The sequence below is a fragment of the Hyla sarda genome, chromosome 1 (genome assembly GCF_029499605.1).
Source record: "Hyla sarda isolate aHylSar1 chromosome 1, aHylSar1.hap1, whole genome shotgun sequence".
NCBI classification, from domain to species: domain Eukaryota; kingdom Metazoa; phylum Chordata; class Amphibia; order Anura; family Hylidae; genus Hyla; species Hyla sarda.
In genome coordinates, this window is record NC_079189.1 from 548,381,269 (window position 1) to 548,404,263 (window position 22,995).

A 22,995-nucleotide genomic window follows, 5' to 3' on the forward strand; every position below is an offset into this window, starting at 1 on the left:
TCATAGAGGCATGAGCTAAGAAAAGGAACGATTCCAATCAGAAAATATGTCACCTGTCTGTGAGTCACTTACATCTTATTTATTCACCCTCTGACTGTGTCATATAGGTATTGGACTGGTTTATTAAGAGGTACTTGGAAGAAATATTCTTTTTGAGAAGAACAATGCCTAGCATACATTTACCATTGTACCATGGTATAAACATATAGCAGGAGACAACCTAACAAGCAATTTCTCTCTGTATTGAGCTAGGCTCTTGTACTGTATTTATGTAATGAACTTCGTTCTGGTACTAATATTCTTGGTTCTGGCACAACATATATGTAATGAGCTTAGTCCTGGTACTGAATATAGTGGGCTTGGTGTATATATTAACCAAGCTTGATTCTGGTACTGTGGGTGAGATTTATCAAAACCTGTGTAGAGTGAAAGTTGCAAGCAGGGCTATGAAAATCTACGTCCCTGAGCGGGGCTGAGGTGACATGAGTGGAGCTGTGGAGGGAGCTATGTAGGGGGCTGAGGGAGGTGCGTGGAGGGAGCTGTGTAGGGGGCTGAGGGAGGTGCAGATTTGCGTCCTGCCCAGCTCTGCCTTCACCTCAATGCCCTCTCCTCAATGCTTCTATGCACATTATTTTTACTGTATTTTTTGCCATGTACACACAGCTCATGAACATTCTTATTTCATATTTTCTCGTCATCTGTGTAGTTCATCTTCTTTTGATTCTCCTACCCATTGTCTTTTGTTTGCATTAGTCTTCTCTTTACCAAATAAATTTATTTTTGGGTTGGATTTAAAGATATGTAATTGTCAAATATCCATAAAATATTTAGCAGTAGCCAAAACAATGGAATACTCATGCTAAAAGTGAATGGCACAATAGTCAATGTAGATTCTCCTGTATAATCTACGTTCGCAGGTCATTAGCCAAAATACACTGTGCCTGCCATATACTCTCACTCAGCACCTCACTAGGAATAGCACTGCGGTCACATAACCACCCACACTTGTTTGCTATTTGAGCCCCTCTGCCTTGAATTACTCACAGTATATTCACCTTAAGCTGTTTGTATGTTCAACTAAGTCTTGGGAGACTAGAAATGTAAATATAAAAATGTATATTGTAGTTCATTACGCAAAGACTTGATGGGACAATTGGCACATGCCAATATGGGAACACCAGTGGGTCAAGAACAAGTTTCATGGAGTCATCTGTTCAGGAGACAATAATTGAGGGACCATCATCTTACAAACATCAATGTAGATGTGCAAAAACCAAAGCATTCATGTTACTTTATGGTTATTATGGGCAGCTTTAGTAGTCTGTAAACTACTATTAAAAAACACATTGATCACCGACTTTGAGAGTACTATAAGCCCTTCCGTTCTGGGAGTTAGTGGTGACATGCCTGAGATGATAGCCTTCACCTGTGTGATGTTCTCACATGTAAATCTGACTTATCAGTGGATCACTGTGACTAATTCCCATTTAAAAAGAATAAGTTACCAGGGCAGCCACCTACCAAAACTATTGGGGACATCATAAGGTGTCTCTATGACAGCCATTTAGCATAGTATAGGTATCATGTTATTAATGGAGCTGTTTTACCATGTAAACAAATGGTTTGTTTAAAGATCCAATACTATACTATACTATGTGATCATCACCACATATGGTGGAAAACAAAGTCATAACTGGTTAAAGTGAAGCAGAAGGTCAAATGCATCAGTGTCCAGAAGCTTTAAAGTGTCCCTATCACTTTAAAAAGCTTTTGATATGTTAGAGACATGTCATAAGTTTCAATTGATCAGGTTCTCAGTGCTGGGACCCCTACAAATTGTAAGATAGAGCTGAGAGAGGCGCAGTGCAATTCTCTCCCCAACTTGTAGTCACCTCCATCTTACTCTAGGCTCCATAGACTTACAATAGTGATGGTCTCCTGCAGTAAGACAGAAAAGGCAGCAAGCTGGGAAGTGAAGAGCTTAGCCAAGCGGTTCTCTCAGCGCTATCTAACAATTGTTGGGGGTCTTAGCAATGGGACCCCTACCAATCACGTTTGACATGTCTCTAAGGAATGTGCTACTCATTTAAGCTCTGACCCTTACTTATCACCCAGAACTAAGAATATATACTTATTACAAGCAAAATCACAAAAGAAAGATTGTGAAATCTAACTGCACCCTTGTAGAAATTTCTAGATGACAGGTAAAGGGGTATTCCAGGAAATATATATATATATTTTCTTATATCAATTGGCTACAGAAAGTTAAACAGATTTGTAAATTACTTCTATTACAAAATCTTAATCCTTCCAGTAGTTATCTGCTGCTGAAGTTCAGTTGTTCTTTTCTGTCTGGTTACAGTGCTCTCTGCTTACACCTCTGCTTGTCTCAGGAACTGTCCAGAGTAGGAGCAAATCCCCATAGCAAACCCCTAATGCTTCGGACAGTTCCTGAGACAAGCAGATGTGTCAGCAGAGAGCACTGTTCTCAGAAGGAAAAGAACAACTCAACTTCAGCAGCTGATAACTACTGGAAGGATTAAGATTTTTTTTATTAGAAGTAATTTACAAATCTGTTTAACTTTCTGGAGCCAGTTAATATAAAATTATTATTTTTTTCTTCCTGGAATACCCCTTTAAGTTTTTGATTTAGCAGTGGACTAAAGGAAGGCTCCAAGCAAAATGGATACAGTGAGCAGATACTGTATATAAAAACAGTCATTGAGATCACCAGATTTCTGGTTTACACAGTTTCATTTATCCCCTCTTACATGTTATGTACAGAGCCTGCAGTGGACAGTGCATGACAGGGATCCTCTCTTTGGCCTTTTGTAAATCCCTATGTCATGCACCGCCCCCTCAAGCTTTGCACCAAGCATAACACAATATATCCGTTTGCATGAAATGTTCCTTTAATACCAGTCTAAGATTCAAAATACCATCTAGGAGCCAAATTATTGAAATGTTCCCATGCATATTCACAGTCACATTATTGACCATTGCTGGTACAATATAAGACAGCTATAAAAATATAAATTTCGAAATTGGTAAAATTTATCAAGGGTGTTATCTTCACAGGTGGGTATTCCGTCCCCTTGAGCAATGTGTCGAAGTGTTAATAGAATCAGCCTTGCACATACCAGTCCTGAATATTGACTTGTCGCTGGGCAGGCTGCAGCCGGTGTAATTTACGGCCATAACCCAGACACTGTAACTTTTATCTGGCTCAAGGTCCTCCAATATGCAGAGACTTTCCTTTACTGTGACTCTGTATTCCTCCAGCAGACCTAGGGTAATAAGATTATTGAACAGACACAAATAAATATATACAAAGACATAAATCTCACTGCTACTAATACAGCATAACAGCGCAGGTCAATGGATTGTGTTTCACAGGATTCCAGACAAACAGTACATTCACAGACTATATGTAGTGATATTTTTTCCATTTTTTACTGTAGGAAGGAGAATTGTAAAGTACCAATATGCTCTTCTGTCCTGAATAGATAATGTAGTCAATCACCTCATTTCCCTGGGGCCAATTTCATAGGAAGCCAATAAGTCCATCAATACTTTGTTGGTGTATAAACCAGACTAACCCGGTCAATTTCAGGTATAAGCGAAGAACAACTAATAGAGTGCATGTATCCTTAAGGTAAGCAGATTAAGATCAATTTTCTTATCTGTAGGTGTTCACGATAGTGCTGCTGTCAAGCAGAGTTCATCAGAATGTAAGATGTGTTGGATTGAGCACATACAGTATATTTAACCAAGAAGGTGTACATTTTAGGGACGTATGGCTTGACAACCATCAGCCTCTGTTTACTCACCATTATCATCAGCTTTCCCTTGAGGCTCCTCCATGCAGTAGACCTGAAAACAGTCAATGATGTCTTCCTCACTCATTGTCCAGTACACAGTAATAGAAGTGCTGGTTGCAGAGTTGTGCTCTTGTGGCTGTAACTTCGGTGTCTGAGGAACTGTATTAATAAAAACTATAATATTAAAAGGGTTACCCTAAAATAAATAGCTATCCCCTATCCCAGTGGTGGGACCCCCACTGATCACAGAAACCGAGACTCCTTGTTCCCTGAGTAAATAATATGGCAGTGGCATCCTTAGCAACTGTTCTTTTAAATCCCTATGTGACTTCTGAGAATAGTGCTGATCTTTGTTATATTAAGAAGTCCCATAAAGAATGAATGAAGCATTGGCCAAGCAAGCATGCTGTGATTTTGTTTAGTCAGGTGACAAGGGGTCTCCATTGCCATGATCCGTGGGGATCCCAGTGGTCTGTCCTCCATCAGTTAGCTAGTTATCCCTTAGCCTGTGGCTAGGGAATAGCTTCTTAGGATAACCCCTGTAAGGATTTCTTTTTTTACAGCAGCTTGCCCCATCTACTTTTAAGGATCCTTGCGTACATTCCCCATTCTCTTGTCTGAAGTGACTTTGGAGAGAGTAATCTTAGTTTCTTACCACCCAATAAATCAAGGGATGTAGTCAACCTGACCTTGGCCTTCGCCCTTCAGGGTCCCTATGGAAGCCATGTGGCTTCTATAGTATGTACACCCATAAAAGATATAAATATATCAAAATTTGTATTTATATGAACTCTATCTAAATAATTCTGAAGTAATGCATCCCCTAAAAAGCCACTATATTTATTACATATTACCTCATATTCAGCTTAGACATTTGTTATTCTAAAATAAGTCATATTCTGCTTCTCACAACACCTGGACCCATAGCCTCAAAATCTGAGCAATAAGGATAAATAAAGCTTTATAGCTGTCTAGTAATGATGAAAGGGCTAAGTTTATAATGATGGTGTCTTAGCTTTAAAGAAAGAGCAGTAAAATTCATATACTGTATACTTTTATTTTATCCCATCACAGTGGGGATTTATAAAAGTGTTCAGTCCAAGGATACTCCAATAACTAATAGTCTGGGGACCTGTGATACATGGAATTCAGCTAAAAAACTTAAGGCATCAGCAATTCAGAGGACGGGTGTGTGAGCAATATAGATAACATCTATTACACTCGTAGGTAACTGCTGAGTAAACATGTAAAATGGACAGCAAAATATGAGAGGTAATACTGAGACCGATAATAATGAGAGCACACAAGCTAGAACCTAGAAATGCAACCTGGGCGGACACATGGGCGCTTATAACAGGGTGATAAAATTCAGCTTTTAATGCAGTAATGGTAATAAACCTATATTTTCTACTCTGTTATGCCAACATGTTATTCACTTTACTGCATATGTGAAAGCAGGGCAAAATTGGGAAGATGACAAGGCCCAACAGTCTTCATAGGCCCAAGGCAATCTGGTGACACATTCTAAAGCTTAGTTTATTGTCATGCTAAGAGTAGGGAATAGAGCTGGGTAAATCTACAGTAAGATTCTCTAAACCAGAATCTAATGAATCAGCTGTTGATTTGTTAAAGGGGTACTCCGGTGAAAACCTTTTTTCTTTTAAATCAACTGGCTCCGGAAAGTTAAACAGATTTTTACATTACTTCTATTAAAAAATCTTAATCCTTCCTGTACTTATTAGCTGCTGAATACTACAGAGGAATTTTTTTCTTTTTGGAATTCTCTCTGATGACATCACGAGCACAGTGCTCTCGGCTGACATTATTATAATAATAATAAGTCATTATTTATTGTTGTCCTTAGTGGGATTTGAACCCAAGGCCCCAGCACTGCAAGGCAGCAGTGCTAACCACTAAGCCACCATGCTGCCCTTAGCATACATCTGCTATGCACGGTTGCTAAAATGGACAGAGATGTCAGCAGAGGGCACTATGCTCGTGATGTCATCAGTGTTCCAAAAAGAAAGGAATTTCCTCTGTAGCATTCAGCAGCTAATAAGTACTGGAAGGATTAAGATTTTTTAATAGAAGTAATTTACAAATATGTTTCACTTTCTGGCACCAGTTGATTTAAAAGAAAAAAGGTTTTCACCGGAGTACCCCTTTAAGTCTTGTAAAATCCATTCCTCCAAAAAAAACAGTCTGGGATGGCTTTTACAAAACTAAATTAATCGATGTCCAATTCATTAGATGTAGGTTTGGCAAATCTTACTGTAGATGCATTCAATTTTGGCAGGGAAGACAAAGGACCTATGCTGACTGGTTCCCAAGTCTTTAGGTGCCCATACATTTTCATAACTGTCGGCCGAGTGTTCGATCATCTGATAGTTATCCTTTCCAACTTCCCCATACACGTGAACATTCGAGATAGTTGAACTCCATGTGTTATCTATGGGGAGGGGAGGGGTGAGCTGCCCCCAGACTGCTCTGGCTCTAGCTTATCTTTTCAAAAAACAAAAGGGTCAGTCGACAAAAACCCAGCATGCCCAACCCTTCTCTCCAGCAACATCATTAGCTGGTGGAGATTCTGAAGGCCATCATACACCTTAAACAGTAGGCCAATGGGTCCAACTGACTTTAGAATAAGGCATATTGACACCTTTACAGCCACTGGGGGTCAGTTTAATAAAAAAATAAAATTAAAAAAAGGAAGAGATCAAGCCCAGACAATGTCCTACCCTCCACTGACATGAATGAACTCCAGTGCAGCAGAAGATAGTTGAGAAGAGGAATTTCTATGTATGCAATTACTTAACATAATCTTCAATGGGGTTTCACTTTACATACTATGTAAAGCTCTTGACTCTAATGCAACTGGCACCGTGTGTGTCAGAAATGTGCAGGGGGTTGGCCTCCCACCATTCACACAGTGATGGTATATATTAGGGATAAAAGGGGACTTATTTTGTCAGCCATGTGCAGGATATACAGGTAGAAATTTATGGGTTGTATTCCCTTATCTTGCTAATGTTATTTAGAATAAAACATCAGCAAAAGATCACCTCTTCAAGAAGACCATACCATTAACCAGTCAACTTTACCATAACAGACTTTCAGTTCTTCCATACATTATAGAAACATAGAATGTGTTGGTAGATAAGAACCATTTGACCCATCTAGTCTGCCCAATATTCTGAATCCTATCAATAGTTCCTGGCCCTATCTTATATGAAGGATAGCCTTATGCTTATCCCATGCATGTTTAAACTCCTTCACTGTATTTGCAGCGACCACTTCTGCAGGAAGGCTATTCCATGCATCCATTACTCTCTCAGTAAAGTAATACTTCCTGATATTACTTTTAAACATTTTCCCCTCTAATTTAAAACCTTTATGTATTTAAAAGTCTCTATCATATCCCCTCTGTTTCTTCTTTCTTCCAAGCTATACATGTTAAGGTCCTTTAACCTTTCCTGGTAAGTTTCATTCTGCAATCCATGTACTAGTTTAGTAGCTCTTCTTTGAACTTTCTCTAGAGTATCTATATCCTTTTGGAGATACGGCCTTCAGTACTGCGCACAATACTCCAAGTGAGGTCTCACCAGTGTTCTGTACAGCGGCATGAGCACTTCTCTCTTTATACTGCTTATACCTCTCCCTATACATCCAAGCATTCTGCTAGCGTTTCCTGCTGCTCTATTACATTGTCTTCCTAACTTTAAGTCTTCTGAAATAATTACTCCTAAATCCTTTTCCTCAGATACTGAGGTCAGGACTGTGTCAAATATTCTATATTCTGCACGAGGGTTTTTACGCCACAGGTGCATTATTTTGCACTTATCCACATTAAATTTCAGTTGCCAGAGTTCTGACCATACTTCTAGTTTTCCTAAATCCTTTTTCATTTGGCGTATCCCTCCAGGAACATCAACCCTGTTACATATCTTTGTGTCATCAGCAAAAATACTTACCTTACCATCGAGAACTATGGCAATATCACTAATGAAGATATTAAACAAAATTGGTCCCAGTACAGATCCCTGAGGTACCCCACTGGTAACAAGACCTTGCTCTGAATATACTCCATTGACTACAACCTTCTATTGTCTGTCACTCAGCCACGGCCTAATCCACTCAACAATATGGAAGTCCAAGCTCAATGAATGCAGTTTATTGATAAGTTTTCTATGTGGCACAGTGTCAAAAGCCTTACTAAAATCTAGATATGTGATGTCTACTGCCCCTCCGCCATCTATTATTTTAGTCACCCAGTCAAAAAAGTAATAAACCCATGTTGTTTTTCATCTTGGACTTTAGATGTTCCACAATCCTATCCTTTAGTAGGGTTTCCATTAATTTCCCCACTATTGATGTCAGACTTACTGGCCTATAGTTGCTTGATTCCTCCCTACTACTTTTCTTGTTAATTGGCACGACATTTGCTAATTTCCAATCTTCCAGGACGACTTCTGCTACCAGTGATTGGTTAAATAAGTCTGTTAATGGTTTTGCTAGCTCACCACTTTTAATAATCTTTTAATAATTTTGGGTGTATCCCATCAGGCCCCTGTGACTTATTTGTCTTCACTTTAGACAGCAAACGTAGAACCTCTTCCTCTGTAAAGACACATGCATGAAACGATTCATTAGTCTTCCTCCCTAATTGAGGTCCTTTTCCTTCTTTTTCTTCTTTAAAAACTGAACAGAAGTATTCATTAAGGCAGTCGGCTAGCCCTTTCTTCTCTTCCACAAACCTTCCTTCCTTCCTTTGTTTTTAATTTAGTTATTCCATGTTTAAATTTCCTTTTTTTCCTTTATATATCTGAAGAATGTCTTATACCCTTTTTTTTTTACAGACTGAGCTAGTTTTTCTTCTGCCTGCGCTTCAGAAGTTCTTATAACTTGCTTGGCCTCTTTCTGCCTAGTCTTGTAGATTTCCCTATCTTCATTGCTTTGGGTTGTTTTATAATTACTTAATGCTAGCTTTTTGTTTTTTATGATTTTGGCCACTTCTGCTGAGTACCACAGGGGTCTCTTCCTTTTCTGCTTTTACTGACAAGTCGAATGCAGTTTTCTGTTGTCTTCAATAATGTGTCTTTTAAGTAGTCCCATTTCTCCTGGACTCCATGTAATCCGTTCCAGTCTGATAGAGACTCATTTATGACTAATCTCATTTTTGAAAAGTCTGTTTTTCTAAAATCTAAAACTTATGTTTTTGTGTGGTGTGACTCCTTCACTGTTCTTATATTAAACCACACTGACTGGTGATCACTAGATCCTAAGCTTTCGCCTAAAATAACATCATTTACCAAATCCCCATTTGTGAAAACCAAATCCAAAATGGCCTCCCTCCGGGTTGGCTCCTCAACCACTTGTTGTACAGATTATCCCAGTAGGGAATTTAGAATATCTGTACTCCTGGCAGAACTAGCTATTTTGGTTTTCCAGTTTATATCCAGAAGATTGAAGTCTCCCATAATGATAACTTCTCCTTTCATTATCATTTTAGCTATTTCTTCAGCTAATAGATCATCTAATTCTTTAACTTGGCCAGGTGGTCTATATATCACACCTACACGACTTACTGTCTGATTACCAAACTGCAATGTAACTCAAACTGATAATATGTTGGCCTCATTAACTTTTATTAGGTTAGATTTTATGCTATCTTTCATATAGGGCCACTCCTCCTCCTTTCTTTCCTTCTCTGTCTCTTCTGTATAAAGAGTACCCTGGTATGGATATGTCCCAGTCATTACTTTCATTAAACCATGTCTCAGTAACAGCCACTAAATCTACATTCTCAGATGCCATTATTGACCCAAGTTTTATTACCTAAACTGAGAGCATTTTTAGACAGGACTCTGAGCTTGTTATTTCTTAACCTATGTGCTTCTGACATGTTCTGGCATTGTTTCAAGGGGCAATTGGACTCATGGATTTTAACTCTTTTGCCCCCCCCCCCCCTTCTAGTTTAAATACTCCTTGGCAAATTCTTGGAATTGTTCACTGAGTACATTCGTTCCTTTGAGAGAAAGATGCAAACCATTTTTTTTGTACAGTTCCTTTATATTCCAAGTAGAGCTATCATGAGACACAAAGCCAAATTCTTGCTCTTGACACCATTTACTAAGCCATAAGTTGAATTCCTAAATGCACCTCTGCCTATCATTCTAAACATTATGCACAGGCAGAACTTCAGAAAATGAAACAGTGGATGCAAAATCATTACCAAGTGTGATAAAAGAGTCCTTCACCTCTAAAACTTCCTTGCAAGCTAGGTAATTTGTCCCTAAATGGACAAAAACATCCATGTTCCCTTCCTGCTTTGCTTGCTTAACAATATTAAGAATATGTCTTCTATCTCTATTAGCAGTAGCACCCGGGAGACATTTCACAAAACCATTTTCCGTAAGCTCCACACTTATGACTGAATCACCCAGCAACAGCTGCTTCCTTTCAGACTTCACTTTATCTTTTTTGTCCTTTGCACCAGTCTTGCATACATTAGACATAGGAGTCGATGGTTCCTCACCCTCTGTGCTTGAGCCAATATCCATGTTGCCCATATATTCTGAGAGTGCTGCAAATAAATTATGGAGAACCACAGTGTGTGGGACATGTCTTCTATCCACAACCCTAAGTCTTCCAGAACCTACAGTAACCCATCTGCCATTTTTAGGGGTACTCTGTGGCAGTGGCATTGCAGCAGTCCTAGCCTGAGTTTGTTTAAAAGATAATTTAAACATCTCAGATTTCAAAAATGCAATTTCCTGCTGCAGTATGGAGAACTGTCTACAGATCTGAAAGCGTCCAAACCTCCAAAGAGTGAATCATGAAATAAATGCACAACAATTCATGTACTGAACCAAGTCTGCCATTGTAAAGAGGAGAAAATGTAAAACAAACAAATCTTACCTTTTTTAGATTGTATCCACCTCCAGCCTACCTCCTGACTATCTCCTGCAATATCCCTCCAATGCACTTAGAAATAGCAGCATTTTGAATTTGCAGATAATTATGATACTTTGAGAACACTGCCCCTATAGAAAATCACTTTTCTGTGCAATTTTGGTGGACTTTCCAAAGAGGTTTCACTGTATTATGTAAATTTGAGTAAGTCAAATTCATAAGATGTGTTTTTGGCCATTTACTATCTCGAATGGAGAGAGGGGAGGTAAGCTCTTGCCAAACTCCTCTGATAGTGACCTATCTCTACTAAATAATCAAGCAGTTGAAATCCAACTTGCACAATCTTAACCCCTTAGAGGGGAACTCCGGTGGAAAGAAGTAGAAAATAAACATTTTCAAATCAACTGGTGCCTGAAAATTAAACAGCTTTGTAAATTACTCTATAAAAAAAATCTTAATCCTTCCAGTACTTACTAGCTGCTGTATAAAACAAAGACATTTGTGAAGTTCTTTCCTGTCTGATAACAGTGCTTTCAACTTTCACCTCTGTCTGTGTAAGGAAAAGTCCAGATTAGAATCATATCCCCATAGAAAACCTCTCCTGCTCTGGACAGTTCTTGACACGGACGGAGTTGTCAGCAGAGAGCACTGTGGTCAGACTGAAAAGAACTTCACAAATTTCTCTGTAGTATATCTGTAGTATACAGCAGTTGATAAGTACTGGAAGGATTAAGATTTTTTAATAGAAGTGATTTACAAATCTTTAAAATTTTCTTGCACCAGTTGATTTAAAAAAAAAAAATTCCTACCGGAGTTCCCCTTTGAGCATGCTATCTGTTTTTACCTTAACCCCTTGGGGACCGAGCCCATTTTGACCCTAAGGACCAGAGCATTTTTTTTGCAATTCTGACCACTGACACTTTAAGCATTAATAACTCTGGGATGCTTGTACTTATGAATTTGTTTCAGAGTTACTTTTTTCGTGACAAATTCTACTTTATGTAAGTGGTAAATTTTCGTCGATAATTGAATCATTTCTTGGTGAAAAATTCCAAAGTTTCATGAAAAATTTGAAAATTTAGCATTTTTATAACTTTGAAGCTCTCTGCTTGCAAGGAAAATAGACATAGCAAACAAATTATATATTGATTCACATATACAATATGTCTACTTTATGTTCGCATCATAAAGTTGATATGTTTTTACTTTTTGAAGACATCAGAGGGCGTCAAAGTTCAGCAGCAATTTTACAAGTAAATTTCAAAATCTGAATTTTTCAGGGACCAGTTCAGTTTTGAAGTGAATTTGAGGGTCTTTATGTTAGAAATATCCCATAATGAACCCCATTATGAAAACTGCACCCTCAACGTATTCAAAATGACGTTCAGAAAGTTTGTTAACCCTTTAGGTGTTTCACAGGAATAGCAGCAAAGTGGAGGCGAAAATTCAAAATCTTCATTTTTTACACTAACATGTTCTTGTAGACCCATATTTTTTATTTTTACAAGGGGTAAAAGGAGAAAAAGCCTCCAAAAATATGTAACCCAATTTCTCTAGAGTAAGGAAATACCTCATATGTGGATGTAAAGTGATTTGCATGTGCACTAGAGGACATTGGGAAGGAGCGACATTGGGCTTTTGGAAAGCAAATTTTGGTGAAATTTTTTTGGGGGGGCATGTCACATTTTGGAAGCCTCCATTGTGCCAGAACAGTGAAAAACACCCCACATGGCACACTATTTGGGAAACGACATCCCTCAAGGAACATAAAAAGGCGTGTAGTGAGCATTTACACCATACTGGCATTTAACAGATCTTTGTAACAATGGGCTGTGCAAATGAAAAATTACATTCTTCATTTTCACGGACCACTGTTTCAAAAATCTGTCAGTCACCTGTGGGGTGTTAAGGCTCACTATACCCCTTGTTACTTTCTGTGAGGGGTGTAGTTTCCAAAATGGGGTCACGTGTGGGTATTTATTTACTTAGCGTTTATGTCAGAATCGCTGTAACCAGCAGTTTAGGCCTCAAATGAACATTGTGCACTCTCACTCCTGAGCCTTGTTGTGCGCCCGCAGAGCATTTTATGCCCACATATGGGGTATTTTCGTACTTGGGAGAAATTGTCTTGCAAATTTTTTTATTTCCTTTTACCTTTTATGAAAATTAAAAGAATGGGGCAACACCAGCATGTTAGAGTAAAAAAAAAAAAAAAAAAATTTTACACTAACATGCTGGTGTAGACCCCAACTTTACCTTTTCATAAGGGGTAAAAGGAGAAATAGCCCCCCAAAATTTGTAGCGCAATTTCTCCCGAGTACGGAGATACCGAATGTGTGGCTGTAAACTGTTGCCTTGAAATACGACAGGGCTCTGAAGTGAGAGAGCGCCATGCGCATTTGAGGCCTAAATTAGGGATTTTCATAGGGGTGTACCCGGATGCAAGCGTTACACTTGCCTCCTCCACCAAAAATACTGTACTGTACATCATTTTTCCCGCATCTCAAACTTGGAGCGGGAAACTTGCTGTAAACCCCTGCCTGTGTGAATATACCCTGTACATTCATGTGGGGGAGGGGGTGGGCAAAACTCCAACTCCCAGCATGCGCTGACAGACCATGCACGCTGTGAGTTGTAGTTATGCAACAGCTAGAGGCACACTGGTTGGGATTGGGAAACACTGAGTTAGGTAACAGACTACCGCAGTGTTTCCAAACCACTGTCTGTTTCCTAACTCAGTGTTTCCCAACCCAGCTGTTGCAAAACTACAACTCCTAGCATGCATGGTCTGTCAGTGCATGTTGGGAGTTATAGTTTTGCAACAGCAGGAGGCACACAGGTTGGGAAGCAGTGGGTTAGGAAACAGACAATGTTTCCCAACCAGTGCGCCTCCAGTTGTTGCAATACTACAACTCCCAGCATGCCCAGACAACCGAAGGACATGTTAGGAGTTTTAGATATGCAACAACTGGAGGAGAACAGTTTGGAGACCAAACTGTAGCCTTCCAGATGTTGCAAGATTTCAACTCAAAGCAAGCCCAGACTGCCCAGGCATGCTGGGAGTTTTGGTTCGGCAACATCTGAAGGGCCAGATATTGCCGAACTACAACTCCCAGCATGCCTGGACAGTCTTGGCATGCTTTGAATTGACATCTGGAGCGCTACAGTTTGGACACCACTGTGTAGTGGTCTCCAAACAGTGCGCTTCCAGATGTTGCAAAATTACAACTCCCAGCATGCTGAGACTGTTCAGACTGTCTGAAGGGCCATATGTTACAGAACTACAACTCCCAGTATGCCTGGATAGTCTGGGCATGCTGAGAGTTGTATTTTTGCAACATCTTGAAGGACAGTGGTCTCCAAACTGTGGCCCTCCAGATTTTGCTAAACTACAACTCCCAGCATGCCCAGGCAGGCAAAGGCTGTCTGGGCATGCTGGGATTTGCAGTTTTGAAACTCCTTGATACAGCAGTGAAGATCGCTGCCTCCACTTGCCTGCGCCTCCTGTCAGCTGCCGGTCCCTGGTCCCCAGTCCACCAGAACCCAGGTAACCGGCTCCGGCGGTCCCCACAACGGCCCCCGCACATCGCCGCCATCTTCCCCCGCTCTGCCCTGACATCCAGGGGCGGGCAGAGTGGGGGAAATGAACGTTCAACCCCGCCCCTGTCCTGAACGGCCAATCGCAGGGGATAGGAGGAGGTGGAACCCCTGCCACCTCGCTCCTATCCTTTAGGATGATCAGGGCTGTCTCTGACAGCTCCGATCATCCCTATTTTTGGGCTATCGGGTCATCAGAGACCCATCAGCCCGGAATCTCCACGAATCGCCGATCTGAATTGATCGGCGATTTGCGGCCATCGCCGACATGGGGGGTGGAGCGGGGGGTTTCAGGACCCCCCAGGCATTTGCACGGGATGCCTGCTGAATGATTTCAGCAGGCATCCCGTTCCGATCCCCTTCCAGCTAGCAGCGGGGGTTGAAATTCCCACATGCGTACAGGTATGCCCTTGGTCCTTAAGTACCAGGACGCAAGGGCGTATCCGTGGTCCCCAACAGGTTAATGACCAAGCCTATTTTTCTAATCTGGCATGTATCTCTTTAAGTGGTAATACCTCTGACATGCTTTTACTTAGCGACACGATTCTGAGACTGTTTTTTTTTTCCACATATTGTACTTTATATTAGTAGTAAATTCTTGTTGATTCATGCAGCATTTTTTGTGAAACTCCAAAATATTGTAAATATTATTTTTTTTTTTTTATTGAATTCACTGTATGGTAAAAAACTTATGTTGTTTTTATTCTGTGGGTCAGTACGATTATGGCAATACCAAATTTATATAGCTGTTTATGTTCTTTTTACTTCTCTCAACAAAATCCATTTCCCCCTTTTTTGTGTTGCCATGTTCTGACAGCCATAACACTTTTATTTTTTGTCCAACCGCATTGCGTGAGATCTTATTTTTTGTGAGACAAGCTGGACTTTTTATTGGTACCATTTTTGCGATTCATGCTACCTTTTGATCTTTTTTATTCCTTGTTTTGGATCAAAATATGCGTGCGGGACAAATACCATTATTGTTTTATTGTACAAGTCATTATGGATGCGGCAATACCTATTATGTATAGGTTTGGGCATTTTTTTGGGAGGGGGTAATAATATAGGGTTTTATTGGGAAAGGGGCATTTAGTTTATTTTTATTTTTTTTTACACTTTATTAATTTATTTAAAAAAACTTTTATTTTTTTACTTTTCACTTTTTACCTGTTATACTATGCTGCAGTAATGCCTCACAGTATACCTGTCAGTACTACACTGATAAACAGCCTGTGCAATCCAGCCTAAGGCTGTACCTCACATACTGCCATACTAAGCAGACAGGAGGCCATCAGCTGGGCTCCTGCTGCCATGGCAACGCGAGATCACCATTGGTGAACAGGACTGATCACAGCATCTATGGGGTTAATGCTGCCGAGACTGGCGCGATCCTGTTCTCGGCAGCTGCGGCAAGACCCCGGCTGTGATTGACAGCTGGATCTTGCTGGCGATTTCCTGCAGCGCATCGCGCTGAGCAGGATATCGCCAGGACGTTTATGTGCTAACCTGTTTGCAACTGGGACATATGCATACATCCTAGGGCAGAAAGGGGTTGAAGGTGTACGCCAGTGGAAATTTTTTTTTTCTCCAGATTTGTGAATTACTTCTATTCAAAAATCTTAATACTTCCGGTACTTATCAGCTTCTGTATAGTCCAGAGGAAGTTGAGTTGTGCTTTTCTGTCTTACCACAGTGCTCTCTGCTGACACCTCTGTCCATGTCAGGAACTGTCCAGAGTAGGAGCAAATCCCCATAGCAAACCTCTCCTGCTCTGAAAAGTTCCTGACATGGACAGAGATGTCACCAGAGAGCACTGTGGTCAGACTAAAAAGAACTACTCAACTTCCTGTAAGTTATTTACAAATTTGTTTAACTTGAACTTAATGGTTTATTTGAAAAAATTGTTTTCCACAGGAGTACCGCTTTAATCCCCATTGACACTGAGAGAATCAGGAGGCCCCATTACATATCAGATGTTCACCTGGTCCCATTAAAATGACAGATACAGGTGACATGTATTAAATGTTTAGCCAGCTGTAGCCCATAGTATGTACACTTGTGTCACGATCCCGGCTGGTAGGAGGTGGATCCTCTGTGCCAGAGAGGGATTGGCGAGGACCGTGCTAGTGGACCGGTTCTAAGTCACTACAGGTTTTCACCAGAGCCCGCCGCAAAGCGGGATGGTCTTGCTGCGGCGGTAGTGACCAGGTCGTATCCACTAGCAACGGCTCAACCTCTCTGACTGCTGAAGATAGGCGCGGTACAAGGGAGTAGACAAAGACAAGGTCGGACGTAGCAGAAGGTCGGGGCAGGCAGCAAGGATCGTAGTCAGGGGCAACGGCAGGAGGTCTGGAACACGGGCTAGGAACAAACAAGGGAACGCTTTCACTAGGCACAAGGGCAACAAGATCCGGCGAGGGAGTGCAGGGGAAGTGAGGTATATATAAGGAGTGCACAGGTGAACACACTAATTAGAACCACTGCGCCAATCAGCGGCGCAGTGGCCCTTTAAATCGCAGAGACCCGGCGCGCGCGCGCCCTAGGGAGCGGGGCCGCGCGCGCCGGGACAGGACCGACGGAGAGCGAGTCAGGTACGGGGACCGGGGTGCGCATCGCGAGCGGGCGCCACCCGCATCGCGAATCGCATCCCGGCTGGAGGCGGTACCGCAGCGCACCCGGTCAGTGGATGCGACCGGGGCGCTGCAGCAACGAGGATGAGGCGAGCGCTCCGGGGAGGAACGGGGACCCGGAGCGCTCGGCGTAACAGTACCCCCCCCCCCCTTGGGTCTCCCCCTCTTCTTGGGGCCAAAGAACCTGAGGAAAAAAAACTCAATTTTTTTTTTGTGATGAGGTCCGATGCACATTAGGAGGGGTTCCGTGCGGTAACGCACGGCACAGTCCAATCTTTCATTGTCAACACAATTGATGTAGAGGGGTCCGGCGAGACTGGTCACAGGGACGTTGAACCTGTTGATAAGAGAGGCCAAAAAAAAATTTCCTGCAGATCCGGAATCCAAGAAGGCCATAGTAGAGAAGGAGAAGGTAGAGGAAGATATCCGCACAGGCACAGTAAGGCGTGGAGAAGCAGAGTTGACATCAAGAACTGTGTCACCTTTGTGCGGAGTCAGCGTACGTCTTTCCAGGCGGGGAGGACGGATAGGACAATCCTTCAGGAAGTGTTCGGTACCGGCATAGTACAGGCAAAGATTCTCCATGCGGCGTCGTGTCCTCTCTTGAGGTGTCAAGCGAGACCGGTCAACTTGCATAGCCTCCACGGCGGGAGGCACAGGAACGGTTTGCAGAGGACCAGAGGAGAGAGGAGCCGGGGAGAAAAAACGCCTCGTGCGAACAAAGTCCATATCCAGGCGGAGCTCCAGACGCCATCCGGAAAAACGCATGTCAATGCGAGTGGCAAGATGAATGAGTTCATGTAGGTTAGCAGGAGTCTCTCGTGCGGCCAGAACATCTTTAATGTTGCTGGATAGGCCTTTTTTAAAGGTCGCGCAGAGAGCCTCACTATTCCAGGACAACTCGGAAGCAAGAGCACGGAACTGAATGGCGTACTCGCCAACGGAAGAAACACCCTGGGCCAGGTTCAGCAGGGCAGTCTCGGCAGAAGAAGCTCGGGCAGGCTCCTCGAAGACACCACGGACCTCAGCGAAGAAGGACTGGACTGTGGCTGTGGCAGGATCATTGCGGTCCCAGAGTGGTGTGGCCCCAGACAAGGCCTTTCCAGAAAGGAGACCACGGCAGAGTCTAGAGTCCTCATCAAATTTGTCCGGCAGGGACAAGCAGGGGTTAGGAGCGGCCGGTTGCTGCGGAGGAGTTGCAGGAGCCGGCGGAGGAGATGGTTGTTGCAGTTGCAGCTGCTGTGACAGTGACAGCAGCTGCTGTAACTGTGACTTCAGTTGCTGTTTCACGGTGGACAAGTATGCCAGCTGGTGATTTTGTTGGGTGATCATCGTGGAAATGTCGGCAAGACTTGACAGCGGCACCTCAGCGGAATCCATGGCCGGACGCTGCGGAGGAGTTGCAGGAGACGGCGGAGGAGATGTTTGTTGCAGTTGCAGCTGCTGTGTCAGTGACAGCAGCTGCTGTAACTGTGACTTCAGTTGCTGTTTCACGGAGGACAAGTATGCCAGCTGGTGATTTTGTTGGGTGATCATCGTGAAAATGTCGGCAAGACTTGACAGCGGCACCTCAGCGGAATCCATGGCCGGATCTACTGTCACGATCCCGGCTGGTAGGAGGTGGATCCTCTGTGCCAGAGAGGGATTGGCGAGGACCGTGCTAGTGGACCGGTTCTAAGTCACTACAGGTTTTCACCAGAGCCCGCCGCAAAGCGGGATGGTCTTGCTGCGGCGGTAGTGACCAGGTCGTATCCACTAGCAACGGCTCAACCTCTCTGACTGCTGAAGATAGGCGCGGTACAAGGGAGTAGACAAAGACAAGGTCGGACGTAGCAGAAGGTCGGGGCAGGCAGCAAGGATCGTAGTCAGGGGCAACGGCAGGAGGTCTGGAACACGGGCTAGGAACAAACAAGGGAACGCTTTCACTAGGCACAAGGGCAACAAGATCCGGCGAGGGAGTGCAGGGGAAGTGAGGTATATATAAGGAGTGCACAGGTGAACACACTAATTAGAACCACTGCGCCAATCAGCGGCGCAGTGGCCCTTTAAATCGCAGAGACCCGGCGCGCGCGCGCCCTAGGGAGCGGGGCCGCGCGCGCCGGGACAGGACCGACGGAGAGCGAGTCAGGTACGGGGACCGGGGTGCGCATCGCGAGCGGGCGCCACCCGCATCGCGAATCGCATCCCGGCTGGAGGTGGTACCGCAGCGCACCCGGTCAGTGGATCCGACCGGGGCGCTGCAGCAACGAGGATGAGGCGAGCGCTCCGGGGAGGAACGGGGACCCGGAGCGCTCGGCGTAACAACTTGTTTGACACTAGCCAGTACAACTTAAATATTGTTAACAAAATAGTCATGGTGTAAGCGTAAATGGGCACTTGCCAAATATTGTTATTTAAATGGGCACTGTCAGATCCAAAAACTTTTGATATTTTGTAAAGTATGCAAAACCAATAGGTTTCCATTGGAACATTTTAAGTATTTCATACTGAAAAAGCCAGTCAAATAACTGCCCCCCCCCCCCCTTCCTGCTTGGACACACACTAGTCCTGCTGTGTCCATGCGTCATCACCTATGTCATGGACACACTTCCTTGATTGACAGCTGTGAGCACAGGGCTCACAACTGAAGGAAAAATCTTCCCACTGGCAACTTGTGTCCCGCTACTGTCAGTGAGGACAAGCTGGGAGTTGTAGTTTTGCTAATGCTAGGGGAGATGTGAGCAGACAGCATACTGAGGGAGGGGGCGGAGACCTGCACAGTGAGGTCACGCCCCCTCCCTTTGAGAGGAATTCAGACTAGTCAGCTAAATTAAAAGTGCAATTAAAAAATAAATAAAGGTGCTAGACACATAAAAATTTGATGTACATTGTCAGGATTAGGTACTGAGTGATATATTTAAAAAATATGTTTTACTGTTGGATCTGACAGGTACGCTTTAAAGTCTACTCCTTGTAAATTCCAAATTTCACATAATAAGCTATTTTTTTCTCTGGGCTTCTTATCCTACTCACAAATATTAAGATTTAGGGAATAGTTTCACAGGATTAAAGTGTTAATACATCAGAATCCGGAGGATTGAGGGGTATCCTATACAGCAGTGGTCTCCAACCTGTGGACCTCCAGATGCTGCAAAACTACAACTCCCAGCATGCCTGGACAGCCGTTGGCTGTCCGGGCATGCTGGGAGTTGTAGTTTTGCAACATCTGGAGGTCCGGAGGTTGAAGATCACTACTATACAGAGTTTCTGCTTTGTAGTCTGGCCATGAATGGCACTAACTGTATACTAAATGCACTATATATCTGGGCAGTGTATGGCACTAACTGTATACTAAATGCACTATATATCTGGGCAGTGTATGGCACTAACTGAATACTATATACACTATATATCTGGGCAGTGTATGGCACTAACTGAATACTATATACACTATACATCTGGGCAGTGTATGGCACTAACTGAATACTATATACGGTACACTATATATCTGGGCAGTGTATGGCACTAACTGAATACTATATACACTATATATCTGGGCAGTGTATGGCACTAACTGAATACTATATACACTATATATCTGGGCAGTGTATGGCACTAACTGAATACTATATACACTATATATCTGGGCAGTGTATGGCACTAACTGAATACTATATACACTATATATCTGGGCAGTGTATGGCACTAACTGAATACTATATACACTATATATCTGGGCAGTGTATGGCACTAACTGCATACTATATGTGATGAATATGGCACCGTACAGTTATTATGTTCACAACCTATCTTATGTTATTGCTGCTTTTAGATTTTTCAGCATTTGGGCTTACTTTAGTAATAGTTGCAAAAAAGTAAAAAATGATAAAAACAGACAAAGTTGTAATGAGTTTTTCCCTCTGAACAAATGTTAGCTGCGTAAAACACACTGAACAAAATGTGCTAGATGTATGTGTTTCAGCTGCAGCGGCCAATATCTTGTGACTCCCAGCAGGTTATCTTACATATCAGTCTTCTAGAATTAGCATGTGCTGTCTTTTCAGAAGCCCATGGTTGTAAAGTCATCCCAGAGTCCTGTCACACTACGTGTTCTCTCCATAGCTGTTAGCATACACTTTTCTGTAAGATATATACCCCATATAATTCTAGGAAACACACAGAACATTTACATTCAGTGTATGAGAATTACCTGGCAAGTTTCTGACTGTCTTCTGATCGGCCTTAGAAGACTTTGCGGCAGTATGATCAAAGAGAGAGAATGCGCTGGGCATCTTGTCTAGTGATACAGTATTCTCCATTGCTTTAAGTAACCTGTATGATCAAACACCGATACCTTAGCTTCAAAAAACACCTACAAAGACCAAGATGGCCCATTCCTTCATACTATCAATGGATTAAAATGCAACATTTCAGGAAGCTAAACATTGAGGGTGCGTTCACACGCTATTACTAGCAGCGGGTTTCGCGCTGCGGGAATCCTTCTGCAAGTTACACTGCCATTGATTTAAATGGGTCCACAGACAGACTGCAATAGTGTCAGATTTGCGGACTGTCCGTGGACCCATTCAAATGAATGGTAGCGTAACTTTCAGTGGGTTTCCCGCAGCGGAAAACCCGCTGCTAGTCACGAGCATGTGAACGCACCCTGAAACTGGCTTTACACCTAGTTTGGTCAGTATTTTTAGCCAAAACCAGGAGTGAGTCCAAAAATACAAAAATATGCAAATCTTTTCATCATAGTTTTTCTCTTTGTCAGTTCCACTTCTGGCTAAAAATATTACATGTGGACTCATAGAGGCCCCTAAATGGCAGTAGTAGGACTGTCCTAGTTATTCTATAGAGAGAACAAGAAAAGGACAGGAAAATGAAATCATATGACTTAAAGGGGTACTCCACTGCTCAGCGTTTGCAACAAACTGTTCCGAACACTGGGGCCGCCTCCGGGAGCTCGTGACATCATAGCCCCGCCCCTCATGATGTCATGCCCTGCCCCCTCATGACATCACACCCTGCCCCCTCATGACGTCACACCCTGCCCCCTCAATGCAAGTCTATGGGAGGGGGCGTGACAGCCGTTGAGGGGGCAGAGCATTGAGGGGGCAGAGCGTGACATCATGAGGGGGCAGGGCTATGACGTCCCGAGCTCCCAACGCCGTTTGTTCCAAACGCTGAGCAGCGGAGTACCCCTTTAATATCAGCATTATATTTTGGACTGTGTTTCTTTAGGTTCTTTTTTTTTTTTCTTTACAAGTAAAGTACAATATATACCATCTAATAATCAGGATGTTTGAATATCTGGCACCTACAAAGTGACCTTTAGCGGCCAGACTATAGGAATTATGCTGCCCTATGACCATTTCCATCTACATTTAAATAAAAAATAATTATGAAAAACACTAATACAAATTCTATTCAATATGCATGCACAGGAGTTTGCTCAATGGTGATTGTTCTATAGGTGTTACTGGAAATTTCTGCTACTCTAGTTTAGTTTGAATTCACTAAAATCTTGTTTTTATAGGATCCGCCCTAGAGGAGCTGAAGAAATCTAATAAAGAGCAAAGTAGCCAATGACATTTCCAGTTACTTGCACCTGCCCGGTTGCATTTTATTTGCCTAGTGTTGCAAATGGGGGAAATTGTGGGATTGCAGGGAGCTATTTTCTGTCAGGGGTTGAGGTAGACAAAATTAGTTAGAGATCTCTATGCCCTTTGACAGTTTCACTTCTAGGGGGAGAATGCTTCTAAGAGGAATACCTCTATACATATGATCCTCTAAGTACAGAATTCAGCAGAAAAAAAGTTTATATGCTTCTAAAAAAAAAGTTTTTAGAAGAGGACTCATGGACCTCTAGGACAACCCTATTACACCTCTGTAGGAACATATTGGGGGAGATTTATCAAAACCTGTCCAGAGGAAAAGTTGCTGAGTTGCCCATAGCAACCAATCAGATTGCTTCTTTCCTTTTTTAAAAGGCCTCTGAAAAATGAAAGAAGCTATCTGATTGGTTGCTATGGGCAACTTTTTCTCTGGAC

At 42.6% G+C, this 22,995-nt stretch overlaps 1 protein-coding gene across 1 annotated transcript in view; it reads right to left on the reverse strand.

Annotated features, from left to right (window-relative positions):
* CMYA5 (cardiomyopathy associated 5) overlaps positions 1-22,995 on the reverse strand; it is a 101,694-nt gene that overhangs the window by 28,596 nt on the left and 50,103 nt on the right. Inside the window, exons 11-13 of the mRNA XM_056522980.1 lie at positions 21,150-21,271; positions 3,831-3,980; positions 3,141-3,287 (exon numbers count right to left, since the gene is read on the reverse strand). Coding sequence (XP_056378955.1) covers positions 3,141-3,287; positions 3,831-3,980; positions 21,150-21,271 — 419 coding nt within the window. The remainder of the gene's footprint in view (positions 1-3,140; positions 3,288-3,830; positions 3,981-21,149; positions 21,272-22,995) is intronic.